Raw genomic sequence first — 15,900 nt, forward strand, 5'->3', positions numbered from 1 at the left:
ATTCAATTGCTCCATATGGTTAAATGGATTCTAGATGATTTACAGACCCTGGATGGAGTCAAACATTTTTCAGCAGCCTACGCATGGGGGCAATAATGTCTGAATGAACCTTCAGATTTGAAGCCTTATGCTACAGCCTGTGTGGCACAATAGACAAAGTGCTGGACTTCAACCTGGAAGACCAGACTTTGAACTTCTGATCAGTTGTTCATTTATGGGCAGTTTCTGTATTATATTTTTATGGATGCACAAGCCACTGCTATCTGCCTATGTGAGTAAACACAATGGATGAATTGGACTTAAGAGCCGGCTTATACAACCAGTAAAATCAAGTGGCCAAGCCCACAGTACTCATTTTAGGTTGCAGATGAACTACTGCAGGTCTAAATTATCCCACACAAAATAAACCACTTAGAGGTAGAAAACTAGCGTGTGACAGAGATGTGTTCAGCCTAGTCTCCTCTCTCACATGCTATTGTAAGATCAGCACGGTGGAGTTATTGTTTTTTGTGGTAGGGGAGGATTTGGAGATGGACACTTCCACCCACCCACCCCTTTGAAACAATCCAGTACGGGCAGCGGGGAGGAATTAACCTCTTGTTCCTGCTGATTCAAGAAACTGGCCCTGAATGTCTGACAAACCCCAGGAATCCTGAGTTTTCAGAACTATCTTGGGCTGCTATGCATTGCTTAAGGAGGCTGAAGCCACATGTTGCCAAGACACACACAGGAATGACTCTGTGTCTGTAATACATCCCACAGTGCACAACCTGGCCCTTTCTTTGGTGGCTTTAAGCCACTCCCTGCCTCTTTTCCAGGAGTTACAATGGCTTGCCTCATCAGGCTGCTTTGTAGACAAATACGATGAAGATTGTAAAGGCATGTTAAAGAGGATGTCTAAATTAAGGCTCAATAAATACAGATACTGCCAACAGGACCAATCCTATTTAGGTTTTTGCTAACTATACTGAATCGGCAGTTCAAGTCTGCTCACCCCATAAAAGGAAGGGGAAAAGGGCTTACAATTTGTGTTTGCAGGTCAGCATGGCCTCAGCCACAGGCAGCTGGTGGGTCATGTTTGCTCCGCTCACGTACTGCATGATCCGGCCAACCACGTCCAAAGATTCTGGAGAAGAACATAACCCAAAGGGAAAGTCAAGCTGGAAAAAGGCACTAAATTTCTCAGCTCTGCCAAGGCCAGCACGAAGGGGATCCTTCGTGCTATTGGCTCTAAGAGCCACATGAGGCATCAGTATTTGCACAGAGGCAAATAAGAGTATCAAGCCAGAGAGGTGGGTGAGATAGAGAAGCAAAGAGCAGAACACAATTCAGCAACAGATGTATGAGAACACGCACAGACCTCACCTCAATGTCGTAAGCATCAGTGCTACAGCATTATTGTCCTTCCCCCCAGAAATTATGTCCCTAAAGCATAATCCTGTTTAACAATGTGTACGTTGCAGCAGTCCCCAAACTTGCCTCTGCTGGAGGCTTAGATGCCAGGGAAAGCGGTCTTTGTACTATGGCTTGCCTTACTAATTCTATGCCACTACACCCTGCTGAAAGCAACATCGTCTCATCAAACCCTAGCTAGGACACAGGGAGAGAACCATGCACACGAAGCACTGACTTTGCATTGTACCAAAAGGCTCACATCAATACTTAGAATGCCAAGTTCATCTTGCCTCTAAATCAGGGGTCCCCAACCCCCGGGCCGCAGACTGGTACTGGTCCGTGGCCTGTTAGCAACCGGGCCGCAGGGGTGTGCAAAACCCCCTCACCTTGGGTCCGCGGGGGTCTGCAGGGGGGGGCGATCCGTCCCTTACCCCCCTGGAATCCTCACTGGCCCCGCCCGAGTCCACGGAGCTGCTGGCCGGCTCCAGCTGCTGGTGGACTTCCAGCGGCTGGGATGCAAATGTTCTTAAAATAATAGGCTACGTAAATCTTTACATAGCCGATTACTGCAAAGAATAGGGATGCAAATGGCGTCCGCTATGTGGACGCCATTTGCATCCCAGCGGCCGGAAGTCCGCCAGCGAAACCCTACCCCCCCTGGTCCATGGAAAAACTGTCTTCCATGAGACCGGTCCCTGGAGCCAAAAAGGTTGGGGACTGCTGCTCTAAATTACATAAAACAAGCATATCGTACAGGGCAGAACCCCAGTTCAGCAAGGCAGAAGAAGAGCTTTTTGAAAGGAGGTGCTTCTTCCACCCACTGTGTACCAACAACCCCCTCCTACCAGTCACAGGTGGCTCAGATTTGCTGAAGAGTTCTCTCCAGGTGGTATCCAGAAACATCCCGCTGTATTTGCTGTCCACAGAGCCCATGTATTTGGCGACAGGATGAGAACCTGGTGGAGAAAAGACAGGAAGGCCTTTCTGTTGTTACAGCTTTCCTGGCAAGCTCTGCCAATCCAGCACCAAGCCTGACAGATGGCTGCTGAGGTAAAATGCCCTTTGGTGCCAGGAAGCCATCTCTTCCCGAGCCACAGCATTGCAACAATCTGTGTCACAACTCTCCTTCTGCAGAGTTCTTTTTGTTGGTCCTAGGCCAAAAAAGGGTTTGGCCTCTTTTTCTAGCCCAGGAGTGTTATCCCTAATGACAATAAATGACCCAACAATTGTGCATCCCATTTATAAATGTTAAAAATATTTTTTTCTTTTAAAATGTATAAACTGGATGCACAATTGCTGGTTGTTTATTGTGGTTTGGAGTGACATGTCACGAGCATCACATTGCCTATGTATCAGTTTATTCCTAATGATTTGGTGACTTCATTCTTCTTCAAGTAAACCATTTATTTCATGACAAAAACTGGGGCTGTCAACCAATTAAGATTTTAAAAAATATATTACCTATCTTTCAACCAATCCTTTTCTTGCTCCTGAAGCCTCAATAAAAATGACTTTTGAAAACATTGAAGGAAGTGTGAGATAACAAAAGCTGCCACTCATGGTTAAAAGGAAATACCATCTTTAATATTTTCTGTTTTATTCCCAATTTCAGTGACTTGTTAGAATAAAAACATTACTTCAAAAGCAAACAGGCATGTTTTTAACTCTCAGCCTCACTGATTAAACTTTGCCCTCAACAATTGAGACTGTAGCTTTCAGTCTTAGGAAAAATGTCTTCTTAGCAGATGGAGGTTGTCCATTAAACAGTTTGAACGTAAAGTCACAATGAAGTTTGTGCTTTGGAGACCTCCTTAACAGCAGGGTAACAGATACTACTTTCTGATTACTTTTGCTCATTTTGTTAGAGTCCTTGAAAATCAAAATCAGAGATGCCCACAAAATGACCCCTTCCAAAGACTTGTGGAAGATTCCATTATAAGAGCAGAAGACTGAGACAGCCTTGGACACTGATCTGCTGAGTCTTGCTTACTTCCGGAACAAGCCAGGGAAAAGGCTTATTTATCTTTCTCAGTTGTGACCTGTCCCCAACATGTACTCTTGGATGGTAAGTTGCCTCAAAGGAAAGGCACTGTGGATTGCCAGAAAAAGCCAGAGACAGGATGCTGGATGGAGCGAGCCTTTCCCTTTGGTAAGTATCAGTGGCTGGATTTTTTAGATTGGAGGAGACCAGTTCAGACCATTCATTTTGTTTATATGAAAAGAACTACACTACACCTGATAGCTTTTTTGTCATTGAAATGTAGAATTATTGGGTTTCAAATGCTGAACTCAATAGCCATCTAACACGCAAGTGAGCCATTAACACAGGCCCCCATTACCTAGTGGGATGATGAGGAACCTCATGTAGCTCAGCCAGTCAGATGTCTTGTTTGCCAACTGCTTCACAAAAAACCTCAGAATAGCACTGAGGTAACTCTGGCCCCCCACAGATACCACCTTCACAGGACGTGGCATGGAGGAATTACAGTTGCAGCTGGTGGGGGAAAAGAAACGGAGCGCAGTTAAGAACGCTGTGTGCTGGGTTCTGCATTCACTTCATCTACCTGTGCAAATCTGGAGAACAAGTTGTCTAATGGCGAAGACCAGAAGCTATGAAACTGTTGTCACAATGATCTGTATCCTGGGCATTGAAAGCAAAGAAGGACACACACAAAAGAGACACACACACACACACAGATTCCACATTCATCCCACCCAAGTGGATGGGTTCAAGGAATTACTCCTGTTCTTAAAAAGGGATTCATTGCCACAGAATTCTTGCCTCTTAATTCAAACTGAAACTAAGGACTGTATAATGACTGACCTTAATACAAGTTCATAGTAAGGCATAATTCAAATACAGTCAGACACCTCAGAGGTACCTTCATTTTATTTACACATCACTTTTCCTTTTAGAAAAGGGGCTTACAGGGGTCGCCCACCCAGGCACTTGTCAGACCCACAGCCACTTAATTTCAAACAATCCTATGGCACTGGGTGCCCTTAGATCATTCACTGGATTGTCTAAGTTCACTGTAACTTACAAGTTTGCCAGCACCCCACTTAATTAAGGGCTGCTTCATACATTAGAGGAAGGATAAGCTCCCATTTATCGATTGCACATTTCCATGGTGGCCAGTGTAATGTGCATAGGGCAAAGATGTATGACATCACAAGCAGGAATGTTGAGTTACAATGCTGAAGCACATGTTATAAGACATGTATCTCCCCTCCACACATTACAGGGGTCACAGTGGAGTAATGGAAGGTCCATTTCCCTACAATGTGTGAATGTGCAGGTCCACACCCCACACTCCAGCTCTTATCAGTTTCAAGTACTCCATACATCTGAAGGAGTGGTGCAAATATTGGGGCAGGGGGTTGGGGTCACTTCTAGTAAACTCCCAACTTCCCTCACATTGAGGAAGTGAGCAGGCCTTCAAAGCTTCAAGAGCCTGTCTTAACATACAAAATGCAGCACCATGACCAGGGGCCACTAGAGGGCATCCAAGAGCTAGAGAAAAATACATTAAACCCCACAATGACGTCTGAAGCTTTCCTGTTTCCAGACACAACACTGAAAGCAGGTAATGCAATACCTCTGTTTTGGCAGGACCACACAACCTTGCAAACCCTTTAGGAGCCTGGGCATCTGCTTTTTATAAAGGCCGTTGGAGGTAAAACAGGCACATGAGGCGGGAGCCAAGCCTAAACCTTTGGCCCCTATCCTACAGGTGCAGAAATAATTTCTGCCCTGAACTTCAGTAGGACATAGTCCTGAGCAGAGGTAAGAACAAAGACATCTTACTTCATACTGCAGAGCTTAAAACTTAGAACACAGTCAAAGAGCTGCATGAAGTGCTCAGTTTCTAAGGTGAGACGTGCTAGGTCTCAATCCTCCATGCTCTCTGCCCTGAAAGATCTGTCCTCTAATCTCACATGTTTGGTGGCAGGTGGTGATTACTCTGCACACACTCAACAGACAGTGTTATTACCACTTGGCATGTTTCAGGGCTTGCACCCTGGCATTAAGCAGTCTCCAGAGCCAAGCCATGACTCCAATTAAACTGACAATACAGTATAATGCGAATCATCTCCTGGGAGACTTGCAGCATGTCCCCGCCAGCAACTGATGGAGGTGTCTTGCAGTGAGAATGAACACAGTGAACAAAGGTGCTTTTAATTATACAGCACCTGACTTCCTATCACTGCAGGGAGAGGAAGAAGCTGCAAGTTGAGGATAGAGCCGCCTTTGTAGGCAGCCAATCAGGTCTATACTGGGGCAGCAAGCCTGCATTTTCAGTGGCCTTCAGAATCGTAGACTCATAGGGTTGGAAGGGGCCTGCAAGACCATTGAGTCCAACCCCCTGCTCAGTGCAGGAAGCCTGATTCCCAGGCGGTCTCCCATCCAAGTACTAACCAGGGTTGACCCTGCTTAGCTTCTGAGATCAGGCGCATCAGCCCAGAGGAGCCAGAAGCACCTCACTAAATCTTGTTCCCTGAATGTTTGTTCTGACTGAGAAGACAGACTGAGGGCCTGTTCTTATATTACTGAAGCAATGAGGTTGCTGTTTCCTTGGTGATTCTAGCCTATGAAACATTACAATGAGAAAGATCACATCTGTTGTCAAAATAGCTTCAATTTGCATTTAAGCTTGAATCTGCTTATGCATTAAAGAACTTCATTTTAGGCCGTTCTCTGAATGTGCCAGCTTGGAAGGTTAGGCAGGTGGCAACAGTGGAGAGGACCTTTGAGAATATGGAACCTGGTTATAATATGCTTGCTTTTACTGTGGGTGCAGGGTACAAACAGATGAAATAAAAAGAATATTTTTAGCAGACTGAGGGAGATTACTAGCCGGGCTGATCAATGCCTTTACTTCCCATTCCTGCAGTGCCCCAAACTGCCTAATTTTTCATGTTAGCAGAGCAACGTGCAATGGAGCCATCAGGGCACGCAGCAACTATGTCAATTCTGTATGGTAGGAACTGGCCCTAACTCCTGGGTCATCACTTGCCATCAGGCAAGCAATGTTCTACTTGCACTGCTCCCATGAAAGGTGGCCCTCAGAAGAACCATAACCATAACTTCAGGGAGGCAGTAGGCATGTTCTCAATTTTATGTATCCTGGAAGAGGCATTGGGAAAATGCTGGGTTTCTAAAATCTAGAAAAGGGGTGCAAGGAACTGCCCAGAGAGCTAAGACTGTTAGGCGGTATAGAAATGTAATAAATCAATCAATAAGGATAACACGAAGCCCAGATGCTCCTCCTGTGCAAGTCATCTATGCATAGGGCACTTGCACTGAATCCCCTGCACACACATTTATTCTGAAGGCAGGCAGCTTTCACGGAAGGGTTGTGCCTCCTTCTTACTGCTGGGATAAAAGCAAACCTTGTCCACAACCCTTCTGCTTCGATCTGCCTTAGGAAGAGGCAGGTGCTTTCGTAAGTTCATTGGAGCCCTGCAGCCTTGTAGATAGAAAACCTGTCTTCCCCTTAGAGAATAGTCCTCAGCTGAAGTCACTCCACGGAGTAACTGATAATTCCGTTATTCAAGGGCAGACAAACTTCCCAAGGATGGAAAGCCCGAGCAGGATGGATTGGGTCAAGGACTGTTCAAGGGCTTCAGTCAAATTCTTTTCAAGACTGAGGTTATTTGGAATCTATATTTCTTTCTTGCTCTCTATTTAAGGGCTAAGTACAAAATATAAAGTGGAGGTACTACTGATATAGCTTTGTGAACTCACTATCGCTGAATCCTCGTGAGGATTGCAGAGAGGACAGCTTGCACTTCAATGGTGGAGCATGTGCAAACAACTGGCTTCTTCTGGTCCTGAAGGAGATCAGCTACATACTGGAAGCAAAACAAGGAAGTAAGCAAGTAAGCAGTGGAGGGATTTGGTGCTCTGTTTATACAGCTGCCAGACAAAACCCCTCTTCCCTGGTTAGCAATCACTGGCCACATGATCTCAAACAAAAGGTTGGTAATTGAGTACCCTTAAGCACCTTGGATACAAGCATAAGGTGCCACAGTTACAATTGAGGTGATGGAAATCTGAGACATGTTCTATTCTATGCTGGGCCCAGCAGGCAAGAGAAAAAGCAACCAAGGTGCAGCGAGACAATGAGCTGACAGCCTCATTTGTTTTTAAGAGAATTCCTCCTTTTTTGAGGACACAGTTCCAGTCACTTGGAGATATAGGCTTACATGAAATAGGTCCCAGTTGGACAAACAAAGAACCCCCAATCCTCAGATAATCAGCCTGGACATGGCCTCTCTTTAGCATTAAGTACTCCCTCCCTTATTTTCCTGTTACCAGAAACATTCAATTACTGCATGGCAACCTGTGCAGAATCAGAGTTACCTGTCAGATTCTGGAACATGCTAGCTTTTATTTTATGGAAGACATCTGACTCCTAACTGCATGGCTTCAGGGATATGCTTAAATCAGGGGGCTTAGGGAGAACTTTATTAGCCCAGCAGAGGGGAACTCTCTCTCTCTCCACAGATCTCTCTCGCAAATAACACAGTTGCTTCCCCCTGGGTGCCTCATTTTCCACCTAACCTACCTTCGATGACACAAATTAAACTTAGCACTCTTGCTTGCCAATACTAAATTGAGTTTATCTAATAAATTAAACAACGTTTATAGAACATTCTTAATATGATCCATTCATCCTGCCAATTGCTGAACTTGCAATGTCTGGCTTTTGAGCAATGGGGGGCAAGGGGAGCCTTTCTTGACTAGCAAAGCTCAGACGTTGTTATGTATGATCTTATTATTGTCAAATTTTACACTGGAAACTAGCTGCAACAAGGACCGTTTTATTTGTGGTATTCTGTAAAATTGCACATGTACCAATGGAGCATAATAACAACCAACAACAACTACTACTTTGAAGTCCCTAATATTTGGAGACTGGGAGATACAGTGACAGTCAACCTTCTCACCTGGCCTTGCCAGTCAATAGTGTTCACAAGGATGATGTTTTCTGGCAGTGCTGCATCTGACACTAGGATTTGATTCAGCTGGTCATAAACGATCTTGCGAGGAATCTGTTGGGGCAAGTTGTACGGATTTTGGAAGGATGGTTCATAAAAACACAAGAGCTGTGCTGAATCCGACCAAAGGTCCATCTAGTCCAGCATTCTATTTACACTGGCCAACCACCTGCCCATCGGAAACACACAAGCAGAACATGAGTGCACCAGCACCCTCCCACCCATGTTCCCCAGCAACTGATGTATATAGGCAGACTGCCTGTGATACTGGAGGTAGCATATAGCCATCAGGACCAATAGTCATTGATTGCCTTCTCGTCCAGGAATTTGTCCAATCCCCTTTTAAAGCCATCCAAATTGATGGCAATCACAATGTCTTGTGGAAAAGAGTTCCACAGTTTAACTCTGTGCTGTGTGAAGAATTCCTTCCTTTTATCTGTCCTGAAACTCCCGCTAATCAGCTTCATGGATGATCCTGGGGTTCTAGTATTATGAGAGACAGAGAAAAATGTCTCCCTCCCCACACCATGCATAATTTTGTACATCTCTATCATGTCTCACCTTACTCACCTCTTTTCTAAACTAAACAGTCCCAGATGTTGTAATCTTTCCTCGTAGGGGAGTTGCTCCATCCCCCTGATCATTTGAGTTGCTCTTTTCTGCACTTTTCCCAACTCTACAATATCCTTTTTTAGGTGTGGTGACCAGAACTGTACAGTATCCTAAGTGTGGTTGCACCACAGATTCATATAAGGGGAGTATGATCTTGGCAGTTTTTTTCAAAACCTTTTCTAACGATATCTAACATGGAATTTGCTTTTTCACAACAGCTGCACACTGGGTTGACATTTTCATTGAGCTGTCCATCACAACCCCAAGATGTCTTTCTTGGTTAGTCACTGCTAGCTCAGATCCCATCAGCTTATACTTGGAAGTTGGGATTTTTTACCCCAACATGTATCACTTTACACTTGTTTACTCTGAACTGCCTCTGCCATTTTGATGCCCATGCTCCCAGTTTGGAGAGTTGTTTTTCGAGCTCTTTGCAGTCCCTTTTTGTTTCAACCACCCTAAATAATTTGGTATTATCAGGAAACCTGGCCACCTCACTGCTCATTCCTAATTCCAGATCATTTATGAATAAGTTGAAAAGCATTGGTCCCAATACTGATCCCTGTGGGACCCTACTGTTTACATCCATCCATTGGGAGAATCTAACATTTTCTTACTCTTTGGTTTCTGTTCTTTAACCAATTACTGATCCATAAGAGGACATTTTCTCTATTCCATGACTGCTAAGTTTCCTCAGGGGTCTTTGGTGAGGGACTTTATCAAAGGCCTTTTAGAAGTCCAAGTAAACAATGTCTACTGGATCACCAACTCAACTCTGAATTCAAACAAAGGGCAAAGTAATCACCCCTTGAAAAACACATGCTAGCTCCAATATGGAACATGCAGGTATGTTTTCCATGGCAGAGGGGAAGGCCTTCATCCTATTCTTAGCACCTTTTAATACTATGATTCAGAATGGGAAAGAACATCCCTCCCCACCCTGAGTTCTTAAACACTCCTTTCAGTAGGTCACTATAATCTGGGCAATGTTCATTCCTCACTTCTATGATTATTGGGCTGATGAAAAGAAAATGGCTTCCAGCCCTAGTGGCTGTAAAAAACTAAAGCTGAATACAAGTGGGTAGTAATGGGAAAAGGTTCAGAAACCAAAAGGAGGCCTTGGGACAAGCTTCCAGGTCAGGCGTAGGGGCTTGCGTCTCTCATGGCAAGTGCTCCCTACCTTTACTAGTTACCTAATTCCAAACTCTTTCCCTTCCACTCCCTTCTTAGCAAAAAAAGCTCATATTCATCATAGGCTTAGGTTTGGAAGCAAAAATTATGTAAATCTACTTAATTTGCATAATTTGTTCTGAGGACGACCTTTTAGTCAAGATGTATGTATTCAGTACTAAAGAGATCCTGAATGCTACAACTGGAAAGGTACTACACTGTTTTGAAGCAAACTTAGCACAATTACCTTCCCTCACGGTTGGCTGTTGCCAAGCTGCGATTTAAGAAGAACCACCTCTGCCCCTGCTCCCAGAATCAGGCAGAGGGAACTCAAGCCACAGCACTGCAGACTCTGGATGCAGGTTACCTGTGTACTATGACCCAAGTCTGGTGATCTTTCACTGTCCGAACTGTTGGTCCTTTCACTGAGGGGCTTTGAAAGTTGTCGCTCTTTGAGTGGGGTGCTGCGCTTCTGCCGTGGTGTGTGGGCAGCACTGTCCATTTTGCTATTACAGGCAAAGGAAAGATGGTTATTAATCCCTCAGAACTTCCTAACTGACTGAACAGGGGAGGAACAATACAAGCCACGCTACAGCTGAGGGAAAACACAGAGCTTCTCTCCCTAGACACAAAAGCTTAAGGATCTTTTATCTGAGGTAGTTAAACAGAATCCAGTAAAGCCTCATAACCATCTAAGCCCTTCTTACATTTTATACTTGGGATGAAGATGGATGGTTCGGGTCAGCCAATGGAGCCTTGGATCCCTTTCTGTCTCCACTCGTCGGGACAATAAATTATTCAAAAGGTTGTGCATGCTGTATGCATGCAGGTTTGCTAAATACATGTGTGGCATCTAATATCTGGCATCCTGACAACTCCGGCTTTCATTAAACACACATACACCCTTGAGAATATATCATCCATGAATATTAAAAAGCCTGAAGGAACTTGGCAGGGCTTGCAGTCATCAGTAAGTGGGACTTTACTGCTCTGTTCTATCTGTAGGTAGTTGCCCCCTTGCCCCTGTTAGCTCTCTATTGCCCAGGTACATGCCCCCTTTCCACCATGTCTTCCACCATTCCAGTCCCTACAAAAAAACAAACCCTTTTTGAAAGCCAGCTCTTGGACATTGTGCTAAATCAGGTTTTGCAAAGGTATTTCATTTTCATAGTTATTCCAAAGACAGGATCTGGGGTATCTTGATGCAACAACTGGACTGATGGCAACGGGAAAGAAAGAAGAATGCACACAGCCTTGGGTGACTGTGGCTACAACTTCATGATATGGCAAGAGTGCAGCTCTCAGGGGAATCTGCAATGCTGGCAGGTAGGAGGAACAGCTGTATTAGTAAGCCAAGTAGATTCAGTCTTGAATTGGATGCTACAAAGCCCCCACCCCATCCAGTGACATTTCCCAGAACTGCTACTGAGCTTGAGGGAGCCCAAAGGCACATCTAACTTTTTGCTGCTGTCTGAGACATTAAGCAAAAGGTAGAAACTCAAGGATAAAACCATGTGGTTCACTCGGGGAATTTGCTGCCCTTGGTAAAGAAGCAGATCATTGAGTTGCTGCATGAGGAAGAAGGGAAAAAGGCAAAGAAGCAAAGAGCTGAGCAAACAAACATATGGTGCTGCTGAGAATGTCGCCTGCTAAGCATCTGCTTTGCAAAGGGAGAAGCAGTAAGGCCCAAGAAAGCAACATTTTGCATTTGAGATGCAGTCATTTGCGGCCTCCTGAGCACCACAAAGAAAGGCAGATGCAACACATTTCAGTTTACAACCAAAGAGCGAATTAAAAGAAAGCATTTGTAATGAACAGTACAGTACATTTTGAAGTCAAATCCTCATCCAGGTGCTGGAGCCACAGAAATGTATCCAAAGCAGCAGCATTGCTACTAGAAGCAAAGCACTGAGTTGAAGTGATTGAAGAGTCATTGCCAGGCCAAAACCAACAACTAGTCAATTCAACAGAGAAAGACATCTAGGCAACTGGAGGAACCCACAGGTCTCTATTTCCATGAAAGCTGAAGGACACACAAGGGGGAACCACTCTTGTGCTCCTGAGCAGACAATACCAGCCCAGCGAAAATTTCCAACCCCAGTGGCAAGGAAAGCATTTCCTGGAGAACCCAGAACTATGTATATCTGTAATTGATCATATTTCACCCTGGGATTATTCCTTTGTGCCTGGCTGTTACAATTAAAGCTTCCTGAAACAAGGGCCTCTTGCTCTCACTGTTACTCAAGCTACTGTAGGAAGAGTAACAGTGCATGTGAGCTCTTGGAAACAAATTAGGCATGTTGCTCATAGGCAATTTACTCCAGTGAAATCTGCTTTTTTGGGGCAGGATGCAATATTCCTAAAATATTTGATGTCAGCCCTAAAGACAAGATTGAGGGGCAGCATTTGATGGTGCCCCTCAATGAATAAGGAACGGGGCCTTTTTGATCCTCAGCGTAATCCCTTCTGTTAGCATACAAGGATTCCCGACACCTTCTAGTACCAGATTAACATAAGCCACTAGTTGCTCAGCCCTGCCAAGGGAATATTAAGGTATACTATAGTTCACTGAACGTTCAGTGTCTGATATTTAAGCTATAGACATTTTGCACAATTTTCAGAGGAAAGGGATAACAGCAAGCAAGCAAGTAAACAAAACCTAAACGCATATTACCTTGGCGACGCCATGCTCTGAAGCTCTCCCTTGCTGGTCTTCATAGGAGTCTTGACTTTTTCTGGGATGACTAAGGTGGTGGTTGAATCTCCAAATGTGTCCTGCTCGTTTCCTTCCTAGAGAAAAGGAGAAGAGGAGCATTCAGAATTAATATCTGTGATAAAAGCAGCTGGATATTCTATTGGTGAGGATGTTTGCTACCAGCAATGAAGAGAAATGTGCTTACCAGCGTGTCTGCTTCATTGATACTGTCATCTGCATTTTTACTCCGGATAGGTTTCATTTTATCCCCAATGGATGCTTCCATCTGGATAAACAGCAGCAATGGAGAGAGAGAGAGAGAGAGAGAGGGAGGGAAGGAGGGAGGGAGGGAGGGAGGCAAGCTGTGATTCAGATGGGTCACATCTATAGTCTCTGGCAGAGACATTGCTTATGCAGATCATAAATAAAATAACTTTGTTTACTGCCTGATCACAATAGCTTTGTGAATGGCAACATTTGACCCCTAGTAGAGTAGGCAAAGCGGCCTTCAGATCCCTGGGAAACTTAGCTTTCACACACAAACTCCTAGCCCTCAAGGCTGGATTTTGTGAAGGCACTAGAAGGCATGACCTGAAGGGTCTTCAGTGGTGGAAGCAACTTTTCCCATTTTTTTTAGTTACTAAGTCTTAATTGCAACTGTCAGAGTACAATCAACTATAAGTTACAGCAAAAAAGCTCAATTATCCATATTCCTGGTTTTCCCTTACCCCAACCAACCCATTTAGAAGCTCTAGAAAAGTTAACAAAGATATATAGTATTTTATTCAAAAGAAAACACAAACGTTTATTATTTTAAGAACATTGTTACTACTTTTAAACAGGGTTTCTATACTGTTATTTCTACTACTAATGAGGTGTTAGACGCCCCAGTTCATACCCCTAACTAAACCTAATGCAATTCCCCTATCAGGCTCACAGGCCTAACAATGAGGTCTTGAAAGTCAGTCTTCTTTCTGGTCAGGTTTGACTTCCACCTGGAACTTTCTGGACTGTTCACCAAGATTCTCCTGAAGTCTTCAGTGTGGTCCAGCTGCTGCTCAGTCTTCAGATCACTGCCACCAGCTAACACTCAGGCTTCAGCTCTTTCCCCTGAAGGCTGCTCCAGGAGTCTTCCTTTCCCCTCTTGCAGACTTTCTTTAGCTTCTGCCCCACATGCTCTCAGCTTGGCCTCTGGTCTTGTAGCTGCTCTTCCTCCTGGCTGATGCCTTCTTCAGGCTCCCCAGCCTCTCACAAAGACACTTCCTCAGGCAATCTCCAGTCAGACTCCCACTGACAGACTCCCCTTTCAGACTCTCCACAGCTCCTTATATTTGTTCCAGTCAGAACCCTCCAGCTTTGGGGTGTCTAACATTCCGTCACCCCATCTGTGTAAACATTCGGTCAATGGGAATCTTCAGAATGTTCAGTTATTTCCCAATCAGATGGTACCAATTTCAATCCTATCTTTCCATATATAGAGAGAGAACCTGGCTTCATTTTCACTTCCAAGTGGTTACAGTAACTGCCAATTTGCCAGCACACCATATCTACAATGTAACTCCACTCAGGAACAAGCCGAGTAAAAACCATACATTTTTCTTCTAATGTTAAACCCTTCAGACCATTAGTAGTTGAAATGAAACATAGCACTTAAACATTTACCTCAGGTTTACCCCAGTTCCTTCACAGGCTTATTCTTTGCTCTTTCAGGAAGCACATAGACAAATATGACCAATACAAGACAGGTGAATCCCTTTCATTTGCCACAGGGACACCATAATGCTAGCTACTGGCCCACAACAGTGGTTCTGCCATTGTTCCCACACAGACACAACCAGAAGAATATGGCAAAATTCCTGGAACAATCCAAGTTGTTTCCTCCCACATGAATCACAGTCTACTGTAACCCAAGGGTTGGATTAATTCTGATTCAGTCCAGGAAACAAACTATGTTCTCCCTTTCTCATTACTTACTGGGCTGGTGGCATCCTTGCCAAGGCTCCCTTTGCTGTTAAGGCTTCCGATTTCAGTCTGGGAGCTTGACTGTGACATTCCCTCAAAGAAAGGCCTGAAAAAGAACAAAGCAGTAAAATCAAAGAAGAATGATCAACTGTGTGATGAGTCTCTGCAAGAACAGCAGAGAGAAATTGGATCAAAGCAGCAATTCTCTTCTTATAAGACCTTCCACCTTCATTAGCAGATCGGCAACCTGTGGCTTTCTGCTATAGATGATCTGCAATGCTGGCAACTTTTGCAGGGCTGAAATGTGACTTCAGGTAGTGCACTGGGGGAAACACTACTGCAAGACACCTCAGTGCCACTTGAACTCTCCACTCAATTGACATCAGCTAAAAGAGGACGGGGGATCCTCTTCTGACTGGTTCAGTGTTAGCCTTTCCAGGATGGCAGATAAACACTTCCTTTATCAAAAGGAAAGCTTAGGTATGGAAAAGAAGCCATCCAGGACAGTTGATAACTCTAGTATCCTCGCACAGGCGTAGGGCGCTTCAGGCCCTTACCCATTTCAATATGAACCTTAGATGATTCTTACTAACTTAATGCCACCCTTTAGAACATTAGAAGTGCCCTGCTGGATCAGACCAAGTGTCCATCCAGTCCAGCATTCTGTTCACACAGTGGCCAACCAGGTGCCCTAATGGGAAGCTCACAAGCAGGACAGGAGTGCAACAGCACCCTCCCGCCCATGTTCCCCAGCAAAGGATGTACGTAGGCATACTGCCTCTGATCCTGGTCAATAGGATTAGGACCAGTAGCCATTGATAGCCTTACCCTCCATGAATCTGTCTAATCCCCTTTTAAAGCCATCCAAATTGGTGGCCATCGTTACATCTTGTGGAAGTGAATTCCATAACTCATTAACTCATGCTGTGTGAAGAAGTCCTTCCTTTGATCTGCCCTGAATCTCCCACCAATCAGCTTCATGGGACTGACCCCGAGTTCTAGTATTATGAGGGAGAAAAATGTATTTCAACCCACTTTCTCCACACCATGCATAATTTTGT

General features: G+C 44.5%; 1 protein-coding gene across 2 annotated transcripts in view; it reads right to left on the reverse strand.

The window, feature by feature from the left end:
• Positions 1-15,900, reverse strand: part of PACS1 (phosphofurin acidic cluster sorting protein 1) — an 81,024-nt gene that overhangs the window by 12,210 nt on the left and 52,914 nt on the right. For both annotated transcript variants that reach the window (XM_084824078.1, XM_084824079.1), the window contains exons 10-18: positions 14,852-14,945; positions 13,083-13,163; positions 12,857-12,972; positions 10,550-10,688; positions 8,350-8,454; positions 7,145-7,251; positions 3,735-3,889; positions 2,241-2,351; positions 1,024-1,126 (exon numbers count right to left, since the gene is read on the reverse strand). In XM_084824078.1, the coding sequence (XP_084680204.1) occupies positions 1,024-1,126; positions 2,241-2,351; positions 3,735-3,889; positions 7,145-7,251; positions 8,350-8,454; positions 10,550-10,688; positions 12,857-12,972; positions 13,083-13,163; positions 14,852-14,945 (1,011 nt within the window). The remainder of the gene's footprint in view (positions 1-1,023; positions 1,127-2,240; positions 2,352-3,734; positions 3,890-7,144; positions 7,252-8,349; positions 8,455-10,549; positions 10,689-12,856; positions 12,973-13,082; positions 13,164-14,851; positions 14,946-15,900) is intronic.

This window comes from Heloderma suspectum, chromosome 17, assembly GCF_057233095.1.
Source record: "Heloderma suspectum isolate Gila_16-S chromosome 17, 16-S_ref, whole genome shotgun sequence".
Lineage (NCBI taxonomy): Eukaryota > Metazoa > Chordata > Lepidosauria > Squamata > Helodermatidae > Heloderma > Heloderma suspectum.